At 43.4% G+C, this 20,541-nt stretch overlaps 1 protein-coding gene across 3 annotated transcripts in view; it reads right to left on the reverse strand.

Annotated features, from left to right (window-relative positions):
- LOC129818807 (contactin-associated protein-like 4) overlaps nt 1-20,541 on the reverse strand; it is a 224,462-nt gene that overhangs the window by 54,058 nt on the left and 149,863 nt on the right. For all 3 annotated transcript variants that reach the window (XM_055875058.1, XM_055875057.1, XM_055875059.1), the window contains 4 exons: nt 13,423-13,529; nt 8,542-8,661; nt 3,671-3,868; nt 2,535-2,691 (listed from right to left, as the gene is read on the reverse strand). In XM_055875058.1, coding sequence (XP_055731033.1) covers nt 2,535-2,691; nt 3,671-3,868; nt 8,542-8,661; nt 13,423-13,529 — 582 coding nt within the window. The remainder of the gene's footprint in view (nt 1-2,534; nt 2,692-3,670; nt 3,869-8,541; nt 8,662-13,422; nt 13,530-20,541) is intronic.

The raw sequence follows: 20,541 nt of genomic DNA on the forward strand, positions 1-20,541 counted from the left end.
TCAATCTTGTTCCGCAGGTAGAGTGGTCACTAGCTGGCACAAGCACAAAGTCATAAAGTCTGATTTTAAACCTAACCATAACCTTAACCACACTGCTAACCTTAATACCTAATACTAACCGAATTTTTGTTTTCCTGAATTTTTACAGTATAGGCAATTTTGACTTTGCAGCTGGCCTATCTAAGGGAAAATCGCTTAGTTCACCCTCCAGCATAATAAACGTAAACTTGTGAAATAAGAGAGGAGGGATGCCTTACAACAACAGTAACAACGTACAACGTAAAAAAAAAATGTTGGTCCATCAGACCTGTGTTCAAATAGTACTTTTATCTCGTATCTTTTAAATACACTGAACAAACACAAAATGCAACAATTTCAAAGATTTTACAGTTCATATAAAGAAATCAGTCAATTGAAATGAATAAATTAGGCTGTAATCTATGGATTTCACATGACTGGGAATACAGATACCTTTAAAAAAAAAAAGTAGTGGCGTGGATCAGAATACCAGTCAATATCTGGTGTGACCACGATTTGCCTCATGCAGTGCGACACATCTCCTCGTATAGAGTTGATCAGGCTGTTAACTGTTGCCTGTGCCTCCTCTTCAATGGCTGTGCGAAGTTGCTGGATATTGGCTGGAACTGGAACACGCTGTCGTACATGTCGATTCAGAGCATTCCAAACATGCTCAATGGGTGACGTCTGGTGAGCATACAGGCCATCGAAGAACAGGGACATTTTCAGCTTCCAGGAATTGTGTACAGACCCTTGTGACATGGGGCTGTGCATTATCATTCTGAAACATGAGGTGATGGCGGTGGATGAATGGCACAACAATGGTCTTCAAGATCTTGTATCTCTGTGCATTCAAATTGCCATCGATAAAATGCATTTGTGTTCGTTGTCCGTAGCTTATGCCTGCCCATACCATAACCCCACCGCCACCATGGGGCACTCTGTTCACAACGTTGACATCAGCAAACCGCTCGCCCAGACGACACCATACACACTGTCTGCCATCTGCCTGGTATAGTTGAAACCGGGATTCATACATGAAGAGCACACTTCTCCAATGTGCCAGTGGCCATCGAAGTTGACCAGTTGTCTACTGAAATCGGTTACGACGCCGAACTGCAGTCAGGTCTTGACCCTAGTAAGGATGACGAGCATGCAGATAAGCTTCCCTGAGATGGTTTCTGACAGTTTGTGCAGAAATGTTTTGGTTGTGCAAACCCACAGTGTAGTCAGCTGTCCGGGTGCCTTGTCTCAGACCATCCAGCCGGTGAAGAAGCCGGATAGGGAGGTCCTGGGCTGGCGTGGTTACACTGCCAAATTCTCCAAAACGACATCAGAGGCGGCTTATGATAGAGAAATTAACGTTACATTTTTGGGCAACAGCTCTGTTAAACATTCCTGTAGTCAGCATGCCAATTTCAAAACTGCAGACACATGTGGCATTGTGTTGTGTGACAAAACTGCACATTTTAGAGAGGCCTTTTATTGTCCCCAACACAAGGTGCACCTTTGTAATGATCATGATGTTTAATCAGCTTCTTGATATGCCACACCTAGAAAATATGCACAATATTTGAGAGAAAGAAGCTTTTTGTGTGTATGGAACATTTGTGGCATCTTTTATTTCACGTCATGAAACATGAGACCAATAGTTTACATGTTGCGTTTATATATTTTTTTGTATACTTTAGATGCAACTGATTGACCTGGTTTAATGGAACCAATGAAATAGTCCCAGAGTGCAAACCTTGCACATCTGGCACCACCAGGCAGGCTCAATCAAGCACTCAAAGTATTTGAAAGAAAACAAATAATTATTTGAACTACAAGAGGTTGGTGGCACCTTAATTGGGGAGGACGGGCTTGTGGTAATGGCTGGAGCGGAAAGAGTGAAATGGTGTCAAATACATGGTTTCCACGTGTTTGATGCCATTCCATTTGCTTCGTTCCAGCCATTATTATGAGCCGTCCTCCCCTCACCAGCCTCCACTGATTTTAACCCATGTCTGCAGTCCATAACAACTTTAGAATAGGAAATAGAAAAGGAAATTGTGCAAATACTAACCACCATCATCCAGATTATGTTTATTTTTACTTTCAGATGCTGTTTAAGTTCTTGCAGGCTTATAACACTGTTGCGGGGGCTATACAAATGATATCTAAAAATATAAATGCCGGTGAGAGAACAAGGCCTTTTCTAAATAAGATTAAATATTGAATGGTGAATCTCAGTCAGTAGAGTTCATATAGAGTATAACTGCATGGTATACTACAGCCTGTTTGGGCAGGGAACCAAACAGTATATAGGAAAGAGGGTAAGGGAGGAAAAGACATAGGAAAGGATGGGGTAAAGGAGCTGAAGAGTAGTGGTGATTGCCATTCAGAAGAGGAGGAAGAAATAAGCAAAGTGAGCGAGAGAGAAGAAGAGAGGGAAAGAACGAGGAAAAAAGAGAGAGAGCGAAGGAACAAGGGAAAAAATATAGAGAATGAGAGTCGTATTGGTGATGGTGTTGTACCATTCTTTGCGGTCAGCGTCACAATTGCAGTAGTGGTCTGAGTCGATGCAGTTCCCCTGAAGGCCGCAGCCACACTGCTGGCTCCCTGGTACCGCCCCGCCCCAGTACGTTTGGGGCTCGTCTGTACGTCCCACCCACCAAGTGAACGGAGATCCATCTGAGACACACACATACACACTTATTCAAAAACCCTACAGACTCCAAAACTCTTCGGGCTCTACTGTAAAAACATAAAGCTCGAGGTATTGCGAATGTCTTCTAAACAGATCGGACAAGATGTGTTTTACCTAGAGACCAATAAGTGCTATTTGCAATGGCAACACTGATGATATATAACAGATACACTTTCCACAAAAAGACAAGAGGAACAAGAGGAGAGCGAGAGTGTTTAATAGAGAATGGTTAATTCACCAGTTTCGGACCTCCACAAAAAAAGTAATATAGACTCCAAAGTGCTTCCAACACTTGTCTGATCACGCTCCCCTCATTATTCTTCATTTGACATTTTCCAGCATGATTTATTTAGCTTTGACATTGTTTTCCTCTTCTCTCAGTCAGCCTCTACAGTAACGAGACAGCTAATGGACAGCAATTACTCTGTGAAGCTGTGCGTTGCCTTGTTTCATGTTCATTTGCAGGTCTAAAATAGTAATTACAAGGTTGACAAAACTACAAATGAATACCACATGGCAAACACCAACGACCCCCCCCCCAAAAAAACACACTTAAAAGCTAACTCACTCAGTGCATGAACATGTAACATTTCCAGAAATGGTGAATATTCGATCACAACACCACGGTGTTCGGCCTACATACATTACTCGAGGATAATCGATCTCCCCTCCAAACCGAGATTAGTTTGCAACAAAGAGAATAATAATCAAATTGTGACGTCTGCTTAAGCTCTGCGTGTGGCGTGCAGCACTCCCTCTCACAGGGTGTCTCTCAAATGGCACCCTATTTCCTATATAGTGCAGTACTTTTGGCCAGAGACCTATGGGCCCTGATAGGGAAATAAGGAATAGGGTGCCATTTGGGACACATGCACTGACTCACAGCCGACCGAGTGAGCAGCTTTTTAATCATCCTGACCTTTATGGCTGGCTGGGATCAATACTGTTAATAAAAGGGCTTACCTGGTGTGTTTAAGAGGCGTGACTTTCTACAGTGGTAGAAGACTTCCTGCTCGCAGTGCTCTGCCTGGGTAATTATGGCCCCGAGCTGTTCCACATCGGCCGAATAGTTAAAATAGGCTAAATGCTGATTTATCCCAGAGGAGGCCTTTAATTTGGTTAGCTCCGTGTTATTGTGTTGGATCACCATCCATGTTTTATCTGGAGGAGAATAGAGAGAGAGACAGAGAAATGGAGGGAACCCCGAAGATCATTTTACATCATTATGCAAATGTTAATGATAACAAAGACACTCTGAAAAATAGGGATGGGGTGGGTGGGAAGATGAGATGATTCCGATAGCTGCTGGTGCCAGCCCTGAAGGATTGGAATCCTGTCAGATGATCTGGGATCCCACCCAGAGATTCAGATCCAGTTTCAGAGTGTTTAATAGTCACATGTAATTGGTTGCAGGTGTGATTGCAGGGTACATCATGCAGGACTAAGTGAAATAAAATAATGAAAATACTAATAGTAAACAACAATGGAAATAGAAATAGCCCTATATACGTACATCATAACAACTGTAGCAGTGATGAATAAATAAATGTCCATTGGGGTGGAGGCAGATTAAAGACTGTTGAGGGCGTGTGGAGGAATTACCATAGGGGGAGCAGCATGACCATTGAGGGGGTGTGGGGACCAAGTGAAATAAAAACAATAACAATTTTTTTTTTTTAAATCAAAACTATACATATTGACACCCGCATCAGTGATTAATGTTGTTGGGGTGGGGGCAGAGTAAAAGTGGGGGTCCTAGGGGGTCCCTAGGAGGAGCAGCAGGTAAGGTAAGTTAGGGGTTCCCAAACGTTTTCACTCGGTGGAGTAGCGTGGCTATTCAGCAACCTGTTGGTCTGAGGGTAGAAACTATTGGCCAGTCTTCAAGTTTTTGCCATGATGCTCCTGTACTGTGTCACGTTCCTGACCCGTTTTCTGTTGTTTTTGTATGTGTTTAGTTGGTCAGGGCGTGAGTTGGGGTGGGCATTCTATGTTATGTGTTTCTATGTTCGGTTAAATGTGTTGCCTGATATGGTTCTCAATTAGGGGCAGGTGTTTGACGTTTCCTCTGATTGAGAACCATATTAAGGTAGGCTGTTCTCACTGTTTGTTTGTGGGTGATTGTCGCTGTGTCTGTGTTTTGTTGCACCATGCAGTACTGTCTCGTTCGTTTATTCGTTTTTCCTGTTCGTGCGTTCTTCGTTTTGTGTAGTTCTCATGTTCAGGTCTGTTTAACGTTGTTTGTTGTTTTATAGTTTTTTCTAGTGTATTACGTGTCAGTGTTCGTCTTGTTTATTAAATTCATTATGTCTACATACCTCGCTGCGTGTTGGCCCGATCCATGCTCCTCCTCGTCCGAGGAGGAGGAATATGACGAACGTTACATACTGCCCGCGTCTCAGTGATTGAAACGAGGAGAACAGAGCATGAGTTGGGTGACTGGGGTCCCTGATGATCTTTTTGGCCTTCCTGTAACACCTGGTGTAGGTGTCCTGTAGGGAAGGCAGGCACACACCCCCTGAAGCTACAGCTCACAGCTCAGTTACTTACTGAGAGCCATCAACTGCACCCTAAATGTGTCGGTCTGTTTCCATCAGTGAGAGAGATAGCTAAAGCACCACTGGCTGGCAATAAGCCAGTACCATACGCCAGTGTAGGTGGGCATTTAGTTGTACCCCACTTTGCTGCTATAACAGCCTCCACTCTTCTGGGAAGGCGTTCTACTAGATGTTGGAACATTGCTGCGGGGACTTGCTTCCATTCAGCCACTAGCTTTACTGTGGTCGGGCACTGATGTTGGCCGATTAGGCCAGTCTAGCAGTCGGCGTTCCAATTCATCCCAAAGGTGTTTGATAGGGCTGAGGTCAGGGCTCTGTGCAGGCAAGTCAAGTTCTTCTCTTCAGTAAGGTTATTCTAATGCCAATGTTTGTTGATTGAGATTGCGTGGCTGTGTGCTCCAATTACATTTCTACTGAAATAGCCACACCCATTGGGTGTCCACATACTTTTGTATATATAGTGTATTTGAAGTTTAAACAGGTTTCCGAATTTTGTAATTTCCACTTTGAAATTTCAGACTTGATTTGTATGTATCAACCCCAACAAAAAATGTATTAATTATAACCAACAGAATAATTCAAATGTCCTGTTGCTGCAGGATTATTTTCCTGCTAGCAAACTGGCTCAAATTAAGATCCAACATCTGTATAAAATAGGCCTCGCTAACAAAATTAACATTAGACCAAAACATGCCGGATTGCTGCCGGCGTGTAAAGTGGTCCTAGCTGTACCCTAAATAATCAACTATTGACCCCAGAGAAGTTGAAATGGTTAAAAAGATTAGACCAAACATTCACAGTCTGCAGCCGTGCATGTAAAGTAGTCTCGGACATTTGACCAAAGACGAGAGGGACGACAGATCCCTCTCACCACCGTGTGGTACATCTGAAGTATCTATTCTAACGAACACTCAAAAACAAAAGAAGCCTTCAACTAAGAAGGAAATTGTGACCTCTGGTGGACAACCAGAGACTTACATCAAACCACTTCCCATAGAACCGGCGTGTAACCATCGAGTTCAACAGAGAGACGACAAAGACATCTATGAGTAAATATATACATTGCATTTAATTTCAGAATGAGCGGTCGTTCATGTGCAAAGCATTCATATTCCCATGGGCGTAGCTTCTAAGTGTATGTATGATACGTTGAGTTATCTTTGTCTCCCCCTCTCCTTACATACCCCTCCCTTTCCATTGTGTAACCAAACAGTCATGCTTTTGTTAGTCCACTAGGGAAATGTTTTCATTGTATTATGTATGTAATCAATATCCTATGCTGTGTGTTTACGTATTCTGTGTGATGATTTAGTTAGTTAGTAAATATTTAATCAAGCCAATTTGTGTATTTCTGATTCATCACTTAGGTTAGGGTTTGTGCAGATATCCAAGAATTGTGCAATGTTCAGAATGAGACTAATGATAATAAAAAATATACTGTTATTGACGTAAGAGATATTCTTAGAGTTTAAGTCGGGAGATAGTAACTCGTTAAAGAACTTTTCCCGTTGTGCCCCAAATTCCTAATGAGTTAATTGTTACATGATTAATTTAATCGAGTATCAATTAAACATAGTAGGTAATTATTTGATAAATAGCAGTCATCACATTAATTAATGATAGTCACATCACCACAACATGTTTATATGCTATCTGGAACAGGGGGACCCCAAATCTCCGAAACCAAAATTATAACAATATATATATATGTATATAGTATATAAACTCAGCAAATAAAGACACTTCCCTTTTCAGGACCCTGTCTTTCAAAGATAATTTGTAAAAATCCAAATAACTTCACATATCTTCATTGTAAAGGGTTTAAACACTGTTTCCCATAATTGTTCAATGAACCATAAACAATTAAATAGCATGCACCTGTGGAACGGTCATCAAGAAACTAATAGCTTACAGACGGTAGGCAATTAGGGTCACAGTTATGAAAACTTAGGACACTAAAAGGCCTTTCTACTAACTCTGAAAAACACCAAAAGAAATACCCACAGGGTCCCTGCTCATCTGCGTGAACGTGCCTTAGGCATGCTGCAAGGAGGCATGAGGACTGCAGATGTTGCCAGGGCAATAAATTACAATGTTCATACTGTGAGACGCCTAAGACAGCGCTACAGGAAGACAGGACGGACAGCTGGTCGTCCTCGCAGTAGCAGACCACGTGTAACAACACCTGCACAGGATCGGTACATCCGAACATCACACTTGCGAGACAGGTACAGGTTGGCAACAACAACTGCCCGAGTTACACCAGGAACACACAATCCCTCCATCAGTGCTCAGACTGTCCGCAATAGGCTGAGAGAGGCTGGACTGAGGACTTGTAGGCCTGTTGTAAGGCAGGTATTCACCAGACATCACCGGCAACAACGTCGCCCATGGGCACAAACCCACCGTTGCTGGACCAGGCAGTACTGAAAAAAAGTGCTCTTCACTGACGAGTCGCGGTTTTGTCTCACCAGGGGTGATGGTTGGATTCGCGTTTATCGTCGAAGGAATGCAGTTACACCGAGGCCTGTACTCTGGAGCGGGATCGATTTGGAGGTGGAGGGTCCGTCATGGTCTGGGTCGGTGTGTCACAGCATCATCGGACTGAGCTTGTTGTCATTGCAGGCAATCTCAACCCTGTGCATTACAGGGAAGACATCCTCCTCCCTCATGTGATACCCTTCCTGCACGCTCATCCTGGCATGACCCTCCAGCATGACAATGCCACCAGCCATACTGCTCATTCTGTGCATGATTTCCTGCAAGACTGGAATGTCAGTGTTCTGCCATGGCCAGCGAAGAGCCTGGATCTCAATCCCATTGAGCACGTCTGGGACCTGTTGGATCGGAGGGTGAGGGCTAGGGCCATTCCCCCCAGAAATGTCCGGGAACTTGCAGGTGCCTTGGTGGAAGAGTGGGGTAACATCTCACAGCAAGAACTGGCAAATCTGGTGCAGTCCATGAGGAGGAGATGCACTGCAGTACTTAATGCAGCTGGTGGCCACACCAGATACTGACTGTTACTTTTGATTTTCGTCCCCCATTTGTTCAGGGACACATTATTCCATTTCTGTTAGTCACATGTCTGTGGAAGCTGTTCAGTTCATGTCTCAGTTGTTGAATCTTGTTATGTTCATGCAAATACTTACACATGAAAATAAACACAGTTTATCTACACAGACGTTTCTTTTTTTGCTGAGTTGATATAGCCCGTGGGTCCCCACGCCTTGTGGGAGTGTGTGGTGTGTGTGTGTGTGTGTGTCTGTGCGTGTGGCTTACCAGTCATGTTGCAATAAATCAGCTGTGGTTTGATCAGGCCGCTTCCATCCACGTCTATGTGATACAGCCCTGTTGTGTTGCCCTTGTGTTTGTACACTTCACATGACTGCTCATAGACGGCTGAGGAGAAAACAATTACTCAGGTTACTTACTGCTGAATCCTAACTGAAAGGAGTACTGACTGAAATGATTAACAAAAATGCGTACACACACACACTCTACCCACAGCAAGCATACAAGGCCCTCCCTTGTCCGCTATCCGGCCAATAAGATCATGACTTGGTACTCCTGCTTACTGTATACAAGGGGAAGCTCAAACAGGAAATGCCTGTGACTCGCTCCGTTGAGAAATGGTCATCAGAATCTGAGATTATGCTACAGGAATGCTTTGCATGGCTGATTGGAATATGTTCCGGGACTCCGCCGATAACGTCGACGGGCTAACCACATCTGTCACCGGCTTCATAAGGAAATGCATCAGCAACGTTGTCACCACAGTGAAAGTTCGCTGCTTCCCCAATCAAAAGCCCTGGATTAACGCAGATATTGGCGCTAGACTAAAGGACAGGGCTACCGCGCACAGGGTTATCGCAGACAAACCTGAGGCTACAACTGAGGACAGCATCAATAAGTCACACTACAACCTCAGAGTCATCCAACGAGCAAAAGGACAATATAGGAATAAGGTGGAATCATACTACACAGGCCCTGACGCCCGCCTTGTGTGGCAGGGGCTACAGTCCATTACGGAATACAAAGGAAGACCCAGGCACGATCAGCCAAACGATGCCTCTCTTCCAGACGAACTCAATATATTTTATGCACACTTCGACAATACAACACCGGAACGTGCGTGAGAACACCTACCAACCCAGAGGACTGGTGCTACTTGCACGGCAGCAGGGCTGGATGGTATTCCAGGGTGCATTCTCAGAGCATGTGCAGATCAGCTGGAAGGCACATTCACGGTTATTTTCACCCTCTCCTTGTCCCAGTCTTTAATCCTTAAGATAACTACCATTATTCCTGTCCCCAATAATTCTAAGGCTTCATGCCACAATGACTACTGCCCTGTAGCACTCACATCTGTAATCATTAGGTGCTTTGAAAGATTGGTTATGGCACACATCAACTCTATCATCCCAGATAACTTAGAGCCACTCCAATTTGCGTACCACCCCAACAGATCCATAGACAACGCAATCTCAATTGCCCTCCACACTGCCCTCACCCACCTAGATAAGAGGAATACCTACAGTTGAAGTCGGAAGTTTACATACACTTTAGCTAAATACATTTCAACTCAGTTTTTCACAATTCCTGACATTTAATCCCAGTAAAAATTCCCTGTCTTAGTTCAGTTAGGATCACCACTTTATTTTAAGAATGTGAAATAATAATTGTAGAGAGAATGATTTATTTCAGCTTTAATTTCTTTCATCACATTCCCAGTGGGTCAGAAGTTTACATACACTCAATTAGTATGTGGTAGCGCTGCCTTTATATTGTTTAACTTGGGTCAAACGTTTTGGGTAGCCTTCCACAAGCTTCCCACAATAAGTTGGCCCATTCCTTCTAGCTCACGCATGCTTTTTCAGTTCTGCCCACAAATCTTGAGGACAGGATTGAGGTCAGGGCTTTGTGATGGCCACTCCAATACCTTGACTTTGTTGTCCTGAAGCCATTTTGCCACAACTTTGGAAGTATGCTTGGGGTCAATGTCCATTTGGAAGTCCCATTTGCGACCAAGCTTTAACTTCCTGACTGATGTCTTGAGATGTTGCTTCAATATATCCACAGCATTTTCCTGACATCTATTTTGTGAAGTGCACCAGTCCCTAATGCAGAAAAGCACCCCCACAACATGATCCTGCCACCCCCATGCTTCACGGTTGGGATGGTGTTCTTCGGCTTGCAGGCCTCCCCCTTTTTCCTCCAAACATAACGATGGTCATTATGGCCAAACAGTTCTATTTTTGTTTCATCAGACCAGAGGACTTTTCTCCAAAAAGTACAATTTTTGTCTCCATGTGCAGTTGCAAACCGTAGTCTGGCTTTTTTTATGGTGGTTTTGGAGCAGTGGCTTCTTCCTTGCTGAGCCGGCTTTCAGGTTATGTCGATATAGGACTCGGTTTACTGTGGATATAGATACTTCCCCTTTTTTTGTCTCCATGTGCAGTTGCAAACCGTAGTCTGGCTTTTTTTATGGTGGTTTTGGAGCAGTGGCTTCTTCCTTGCTGAGCCGGCTTTCAGGTTATGTCGATATAGGATGCGGTTTACTGTGGATATAGATACTTTTGTACCTGTTTCCTCCAGCATCTTCACAAGGTCCTTTGCTATTGTTCTGGGATTGATATTCACTTTTCGCACCAAAGTACGTTCATCTCTATGAGACAGAACACGTCTCCTTCCTGAGCGGTATGACGACTGCATGGTCCCATGGTGTTTATACTTGCGTACTATTGTTTGTACAGATGAACGTGGTACCTACAGGTGTTTGGAAATTGCTCCCAAGGATGAACCAGACTTGTGGAGATCTACAATTTGTTTTCTGAAGCCTTGGCTGATTTCTGTTGATTTTCCCATGATGTCAGGCAAAGAGGCACTGAGTTTGAAGGTAGGCCTTGAAATACATCCACAGGTACGCCTCCAATTGACTCAAATTATGTAAATTAGCCTATCAGAAGCTTCTAAAGCCATGACATAGTTTTCGGGAATTTTCCAAGCTGTTTAAAGGCACAGTCAACTTAGTGTATGTAAACTTCTGACCCACTGGAATTGTGAAACAGTGAATTACAAGTGAAAAATCTGTCTGTAAACAATTGTTGGAAAAATGACTTGTGTCATGCACAAAGTAGATGTCCTAACCGACTTGCCAAAACTATAGTTTGGAAATTTGTGGAGTGGTTGAAAAACAAGTTTTAATGACTCCAACCTAAGTGTATGTGAACTTCCGACTTCAACTGTATATGAGAATGCTGTCCAAATCATTTTCAAGTAACCTAGTTGAGTTACACAGTCATTTTCTTATACTTCAGGATGATTTGGACACAATTTGGCATGAAATGGAAAATTGGGACCTTACTGTATATCAAAACCTCAACACAGTTTTCAGCTGAGGAACATACTTCAGGCTTTTGGGTGGCAAGGACTGTCCAATGATAGTCCATAACGCATTCACATTTGTGAATGAATAACTAACTAACTTACAGAATACATAACATGCACAAATCCTTATTATATATATTTTTCTTCATATTCTAATCTAAGACACCTAGGCATATTGGGCGTGCCAACACAACACACTTATACACAAAGACAAACTTTTATATTCCAAGACACTACTGTACCGAGGCATGTTGGTGTTTGCCAAACAGCAATGCTGCCAAAGACACAGAACCGCAAAAGGCGCTCTTTATCTTGGGCCATCTCTCTTTCCACTCTGCTTTACCCTCTACAGTAGCTTTGTGTGCCAGATGTCTGTTCTGTTGTTGCGGATGTTGTTACATTATTGATGTGCTCACCGTCATTATTTGAAAGAAAACGCACAGAAAACCATTGCATGCCAGAATAAAGGGTGCTAGCTGGTGTCCCTAAGGAACGCAGGCCCCATCACTGCAGATGTTGCTGTTTCTCTGACTGCGTCCATAATGGTACCCTACTTCTTGCATAACGCACTACTTTTGAACAGAGTCCTATGGATCCTGCTCAAAAAAAGTGCACTATATAGGGAATAGGATGCCATTTCAGACACAGCCACTGTGTATCCCAGTCCATACAATTCTGAATAGCTCCTGGATAATGGCTAGTGGGCCTGGCTGACTGATAAATAATGAATACAAGGCTATAATAATAACAATGGTAACAGGGGGATGCATCCAGGTGAGTGTTCTTCTTCACTAAAGAAGTTGCTCTTCCCCCTCTTTCACTGTTACACTAACCAGCTGGGTTCCGTAGTTGATCCTTTGTTCTTGCCCAACACACACACTTGCAGCTAATCAAGGGCTTGATAATTGTTGAATCAACGAATCGAGGTGATTCGTTGAATAAGATTTGTTAGTTCTGGACAGGAACGAAATGTGCACCCTGTGGTTGGTCGCCATGAACAGCACTACGAAACCCTTCTGTTCTGTAACTAGAACACATTGACCTGGGCATAGTACAGACCCTCATGAAATAAAGCATAGATACCCGTCCAGCACAGGAGGCTGCTGAGGGGAGGGCGGCTCATAATAATGTCCGGAACGGAGCGAATGGAATGGTATCAAACACATGGAAATCATGTGCTAGACAGAACAGAATAAGTAACATCCTTTTAACAGTTTAGTCACACATGACACCTCCAATCTCGTAAATGTCTTATTTCCTCCTCACCTGAAACACTTCCTGTGATTGATCTGGGTCTCAGCTCAAATCTAATTATGCACACAGAGGCAATCGCTGCAAGTCCTTTCTTTATTTCCTCCACCACCTCACTTTCAGCGTAACTCTAGTGTGAACGTGTTAAATGGTGAGGTGATTATGTTTGACTGACAAATGGCTTAATTTCAAGTTTTAATCTTCTTCCACACAATTTATGATGACCCGGGTTGCAGCGAGAGAGAGAAGCATCAGTAAAGGCTCTGTCCTATTCCTTATCTATGGTGTGGCTTTGTCAAGAGGTTCTGGCGTTGCTGCAGGCTATTGCTGCATCCCAGACAAGGCGTTTGACCTCAAATTCAACGGACTGTTTCACTGTGCATGTGTACGGAACAAACACATTATCCTCTTGACATTATTTCTGCTTAGTTCCGTTTAGTCACACAGCCACATGCAGGCATGTACTGTAGATATTCTTCAGATACAAAAACCAACACAGAAGATACAGAAAAGGCCTCTTACAGCTGTGACACGTTGCTCCACTGTAGCCTGTGTTAGAGCAATTGCAATGGAAGGTACTCCAAGACTGAGTGCATCTCCCACCGTGTTCACAATGGCTTGGAGAGCATCTGAAAAGAGAAGATAGATATTTATTCACCACAGATTATCAAAAGGTCCAAAATCTGCATGTATATTTTTCAAGGATTGAAGTACACTTTCAAGAGTAAAAGCCCATTTATGCTTGCTGTGGAGGGTGTGGATGCAATTGCGGAGCCTCTGGAGGCTTGCAGAGGCCAAATCGAGCTCCGTACTGCATCGCCATGTGCCTCCCAAATGTTGTAACAATGCGGAAGGCTCCGTATAGCTCCGTATTGACATGATTGGTTGACGGTAGGTGGGGGCATCTTCCTTCATAACAGCTCGGCTCTGCTCCGCAAAGTGCAAGGAGCATAAGCGCCCTGACTTCTGCAGAGGCCGTATCACAGTAAATGCTGTACGGTCACCGCAAACTATTTTCTCAGAAAGGCACATCTGACTAAATACAACCATTGTTTGACGTGCTGTGAATGTCTAGGAATAACTGTGTCTGTATGTTCTTTATAATACTGTCCTTAAGATAAGTGCATCAGCTTTCGGTTCAATGTCCTTTTACTTGAGCTGCTCTAGACCTTTCTAAAGTATCCTCAAGAACTGTTCAGCGCAGGTGGATATTATTAGAATGTCCATTCATGACATGAAGAGAATGTTCTCCTTTGAAAGGGTCAGTTCTGAAAATTAATAATGGGCACCATTATAATTACATTCTAATAATCTTTTTTTTTTTAAGCCACATGTGTGGAGATGTACGTGTTTCATGATGCGTACCTTTTCGTAGCCTATTTTACCATATACACTACCGTTTTAAAGTTTTGGGTCACTTAGAAATGTACTTGTTTTTGAAAGAAAAGCAAATTTTATGTCCATTCAAATAACATCAAATTGATCAGAAATACAGTGTAGACATTGTTAATGTTGTAAATGACTATTGTAGCTAGAAACGGCAGATTTTTGATGGAATATCAACATAGGCGTACAGAGGCCCATTGTCAGCAACCATCTTGTCACGGCCGTTGTCGGAAGGAGACCAAGGTGCAGCGTGGTCAGCGTACATTTTACTTTTATTTTAACTTCTCTATGGTAGGGTGCAGCATTCGGCATTTTGGATGAAAAGCATGCCTAAATTAAACTGCCTGCTTCTCGGGCCCAGAAGATATGATATGCATGTAACTGGAAGATCTGGATAGAAAACACTCTAAAGTTTCCAAAACTGTTAAAATAGTGTCTGTGAGTATAACAGAACTGATTTGGCAGGCGAAATTCTGATAAAAATTCCTTCAGGAAGTACGATTTTATTTTGTTTTTCAGTTTTCTACTCAATGCCATTACAGTATCCATTGATTTAGGACTCAAATTGCAGTTCCTATGCCTTCCACTAGATGTCAACCGTTTTTAGAAATGGTTTCAGGCTTGTATTCTGAAAAATGAGGAAGTAAGAGCAGTCTGAATGAGTGGACCCTAAAGTGTCACAGAGCTTTTTCATGCGCACGACCAAGAGAGTGCTTTTCTTGTTTACCTTTTATATTGACAACGTTATTGTCCGGTTGAAATATTATCGATTATTTAGGCTAAAAACAACCTGAGGATTGGATATAAATTCAATGACATGTTTCTATGAACTTTACGGACACAATTTGGATTTTTTGTCTGCCTGTTTTGACTGTGGATTACTGAAGAAAACACGTGAACAAAACTGAGGTTTTTGGATATAAAGAGACTTTATCGAACAAAAGGAACATTTATTGAGTAAATGAATGTCTGCTGAGTGCAACCATATGAAGATCATCAAAGGTAAGGGATTCATTTTATCTCTATTTCTGACTTGTGTAACTCTTCTACTTGGCTGGTTACTGTTTGTAATGATTTGTCTGCTGGGCTATGTTCTCAAATAATCGTAAGGTATGCTTTCGCCGTAAAGCATTTTTTGACACCGTGGTTGGACTCAAAACAAGTTTATCTTTAAACCTATGTAAAATATGTTTGGTTTTCTGAATTTTTATAATGAGTATTTCTGTATTTGAATTTGGCGCCCAGCAGTTTCACTGGCTGTTGAAGAGGTGGGACGCTAACGTCTCACGTACCCGAGAGAGGTTAATGTCGCCAACAAAACAAGAAACAAAAAAATGACCGTGAAATTTAACAGGGCTAAGTGCCACTAACAAAGATAACTACCCACAATCACAGGTGGGGAAAAAAGGGCTGCCTAAGTATGATTCCCAATCAGAGACAACGATAGACAGCTGTCCCTGATTGAGAACCATACCCGGCCAAAACATAGAAACACAAATCATAGAAATAAAGGATATAGAATGCCCACCCAAATCACACCCTGACCAAACCAAATAGAGACATAAAAAAGGCTCTCTGAGGTCAGTGCGTGACACATCTCTCCTGTGTTCCAATGGAACGTTGTGTTAGCTAATCCAAGTTTATCATTTTAAAAGCCTAATTGATCATTAGAAAACCCTTTTGCAATTAAGTTAGCACAGCTGAAAACTGTTGTGCTAACTAAATAAGAAATAAAACTGGCCTTCTTTAGACTAGTTGAGTCTGGAGCATCAGCATTTATGGGTTCGATTACAGGCTCAAAATGCCAGAAACAAAGTACTTTCTTCTGAAACTCATCAGTCTATTCTTGTTCTGAGAAATGAAGGCTAATCCATGCAAGAAATTGCCAAGAAACTGAAGATCTCGTACAACGCTGTGTACTACTCCCTTCACAGAACAACGCAAACTGTCTCGAACCAGAATAGAAAGAGGAGTGGGATGCCCCGGTGCACAACTGAGCAAGAGGACAAGTACATTAGAGTGTCTAGTTTGAGAAACAGATGTCTCACAAGTTCTCAACTGGCAGCTTCATTAAATAGTACCCGCAAAACACCAGTCTCAACGTCAACAGTGAAGAGGCGACTCTGAGATGCTAACCTTCTAGACAGAGTTGCAAAGAAAAAGCCATATCTCAGACTGGCCAATAATTAAGATGTGCAAAAGAACACAGACACTGGATAGACAAAGATTGGAAAAAAGTGTTATGGACAGACGAATCTGTACATGGTTAAAGGGATCTTGAAGAAGGAATGCTATCACTCCATTTTGCAATGCCATGCCATACCCTGTGGACGGCACTTAATTGGAGCCAATTTCCTCATACAACAGGACAATGACCCAAAGCACAGCTCCAATCTATGCAACAACTATTTAGGGAAGACGCAGTCAGCTGGTATTTTGTCTATAATGGAGTGGCCATCACAGTCACCGGATCTCAACCCTATTGAGCTGTTGTGGGAGCAGCTTGACCGTGAGAAGTGCCCATCAAGCCAATCCAACTTGCGGGAGGTGCTTCAGGAAGTATGAGGTGAAATCTCTTCAGAATACCTCAACAAATTGATAACTAGAATGCCAAAGGTCTGCAAGGCTGTAATTGCTGCAAATGGAGGATTCTTTGACGAAAGCAAAGCTTGAAGGACACAATTATTATTTCAATTAAAAATCATTATTTTATAACCTTGTCAACGTCTTGACTATATTTCCCATTCATTTTGCGAATCATTTCGTGTATGATTTCATGGAAAACAAGGACACTTCTAAATGACCCCAAACTTTTGAACGGTAGCGTATGTGTGTGCATTTTGTAGCTGTAGGCTCTAAACGCAGCATGGGTACGGATTTTGAGCCCTTCCCGACAAGAACGGAACGTGAGAACATATTTCAGGCTGAGAAGGAAACGGTTGCCTTCTAACACTGTTCTCTCACAGATAAAGATTTAAAATGGCATGTGAAGGAGGGAGGACATCCTGCCAGCCGTCCCCATCATCCTCAACCCAGCAGCCCTGCCTGAGACACATTCGTCTGCCTGGCCTGACTGGAATTGATTCCAGGACAGCCACTGAGCTGAAACACAGGATTTCACAGGCTGCCTCACGCTCTCACTGCTGCCTGCTGCCTCATGCACACATTATCTTTCTCTCTCTCAAACGCACACACACACACTATATCTCTCACTGCAGCCTGCTGTTCACATGGCACGCTTTCTTCTCAGGCACACAAGTAAATGCCTGCAGGCAGGTAACATTCTCTTGTTCATAACAGTCCCTTTATGACGTTCAGGTGGTCAACTGCTCGGAGCTCTGAGACTTGGAGACAGTCAGACACACAGACACGCGCACACCTGTCTGTCCTCCAGAGGGAGCAACCAACCATCACTGACTGAATGATAGCTGTGTCAAGTCAGAATCATATGACGGAATGGTGTCACAACACAGGGCTGACAATGCCCGGTTCACAAACAAATCAAATTCAAATCAAATCAAAGTTTACATAGACTTACACATACACCAATTTTCAGATGCTTATGCTCCAGCAGTGCAGTAATATCTAAAAATAACAAAACACATATAGTATAATCCAAAAATTTCAAAGAAGAAATAAAACAAGAAATTAAGAAATATCAGTGAGCCATCATACAACGAGTCCGGAATATATATACTGTATATAGTAGTAGTAGGATGAGCCATGGTTAGAATACAGTATATACTATACATATGAAGAGGGTAGAACAGTATGTAAACATTATTAAAATGAACAGTGTTCAATGACTCTATGAATATAGGGGAACAATCTCTAAGGTGCAGGGTAGAGTACCAGGTGGTGACCGGGTAGTGACAGTGTCTAAGGATCAGGGCAGGGTACCGGGTGGTGACCGGCTAGTGACAGTATCTAAGGATCAGGGCAGGGTACCGGGTGGTGACCGGCTAGTGACAGTGTCTAAGGATCAGGGCAGGGTACCGGGTGGTGACCGGCTAGTGACAGTGTCGAAGGATCAGAGCAGGGTACCGGGTGGTGACCGGCTAGTGACAGTGTATAAGGATCAGGGCAGGGTACCGGGTGGAGGCCAGCTGTTTAACAGCTGATTGCCTGGGGATATAACCTGTTTATCAGTCTCCTGGTCCCAGCTATGATGCACCTGTACTGTCTCCGCCTTCTAGATAGTAGCGGGGTGAACAGGCCGTTGCGCAGGGGGCCAAGCCAAATTTCTTCAGCCTCCTGAGGTTGAAGAGGCGCTGTTGCGTTGTTAAATGTTGCAATGAAACGTTTATGGAATGTGAAGAGTGATGGGTGATGGGTACAGCAGATGAAACACCCTACGATAGAACGGTGCCAGGGGTTGAGGAGATTGTTGAAATGTATTTGGAAAGTGGGAATGAGGTTAGGGATGTCTGTCTTCATCTGCAAGACAAGCGCGGGGTCTGATGCTGAACGAATGGGTTCTGGCTGGTTTAACCAATACAAAGAGACACTTGGCTGGTGTATATCATTTCACTGTATATCATCACGCGGTGTGTCCATCCAACTGTACTCAACATGACTCCAAGTCATTACAGTTCACAGCCATGTCACTGAACCCCCCCGATAAAGAACCTTAAGGTTTGCTAGAATGTCCTACAAAGGACTTCAACGAGCTACAAAGTAAATAACCTCATTCCCCTGAACAGTGTGATGGGACCCGAGAAAGTATATATTTGTATCCCCTTCTGGAGAGAGGGAGAGAACGAGAGAGAACCTGCTCCAGGACAGTATGCCACAGGAGCTCACAGACAGGGTGACAGGAGGTTGGCACAGCTAGGCACCCTCCGCTACTTATAACCCCCTCTCTCCCTGGCCCTGATGCCACCCCCAGCCCTCGGCAGGCTAAGCCTCTTGCATCGTGACCCCAATCACAGAGAGGTCACAAATATAGCCGTGTCACAGGGCGGAAAAGTCACCGGCTGAGAGACAGGCACAGCAGGCCAGGAGAAAGAACAGTGTAGGCTACGGTGTTGTTTCCTTAGTCGTCATCACTGGTGTCTGAACTGTAGTTTGTCTTCAAGAGGCGGCTGAGCCTGACAAGGGCCCTGAAGGAGACAGGTAGAGTGACCACACGTCAAGGATTATGCGGGACAGTCCCGCATTTGGCCCTTTGTCCCAATCAAACAATCATGTCCAGCCCTCTATCAACACATTCAAACACCACTAAATAAGAAAAAAAGGTTGATTTAATTTGCCCAGTATTAAAGTCAGACATTTCGACCTGTATTTTGCGCTAATGACTGTGATAGCCTATCCTGCTGGTGATGTTACACACTTCTCCAATCGTTGTTGAGATCTGATATTCTCTGCAGCGCAAGACGAGACGTAGGCCAATGTCATATGCCAGGGATGGGCAACTTTGATAGGGGTGGTGGCCCAAAAAATAAAAATAAATCAGAACTCATCATGAGAGGCAGCAGTTGCTCGCGGGTCTGCATAACCACCCCAAAAATCCAAGATTTTCCTAAAAATCCACAGATGTATGTGGTCGCTCATTTCTGCATCACCAAATGTTGCATGAGGCAAAAGAGTAGGCTAGGTGTGTTTCAATTGCTCATAAAAGGGCAGCAGGCTGCAGGCATGTAGTGCTGCCTGAGCACACCGGAGCTTCGCTCTGCCACTTCTCACAATGGTGCTTGTTTACTAAAGTTAGCTGAATCAACGTCTCGGAAAATCACATAATGATGAATTAGCATTCGACTTCACATAACCAAATATACAGTGCTTTCGGAAAGTATTCAGACCCATTGACTTTTATCCACATGTTGTACCGTTACTGCCTTATTCTAAAATGGATTAAACCATTTTTCCCATCTATCAATCTACACATAATAAATACCCCATAATGATAGGAGCAAAACCAGGTTTTCGTCAGCGATTACAGCCTCAAGTCTTTTTAGGTATGACTACAATCTTGGCACACCTGTATTTGGGGAGTTTCTCCCATTCTTCTCTGCAGATCCTCTCAAGCTCTCTCAGGTTGCATGGGGAGTGTCGTTGCACAGCTATTTTCAGGTCAGAGACTTGTCAGAGACTTGTCCCGAAGCCACTCCTGCGTTGTCTTGGCTGTGTGCTTAGTGTCATTGTCCTGCTGGAAGGTGAACCTTCACCCCAGTCTGAGGTCCTGAGCGCTCTGGATCAGGTTTTCATAAAGGATCTCTCTGTACTTTGCTCCATTCATCTTTCTATAAATCCTGA

This window comes from Salvelinus fontinalis, chromosome 21, assembly GCF_029448725.1.
Source record: "Salvelinus fontinalis isolate EN_2023a chromosome 21, ASM2944872v1, whole genome shotgun sequence".
NCBI classification, from domain to species: Eukaryota; Metazoa; Chordata; class Actinopteri; order Salmoniformes; family Salmonidae; genus Salvelinus; species Salvelinus fontinalis.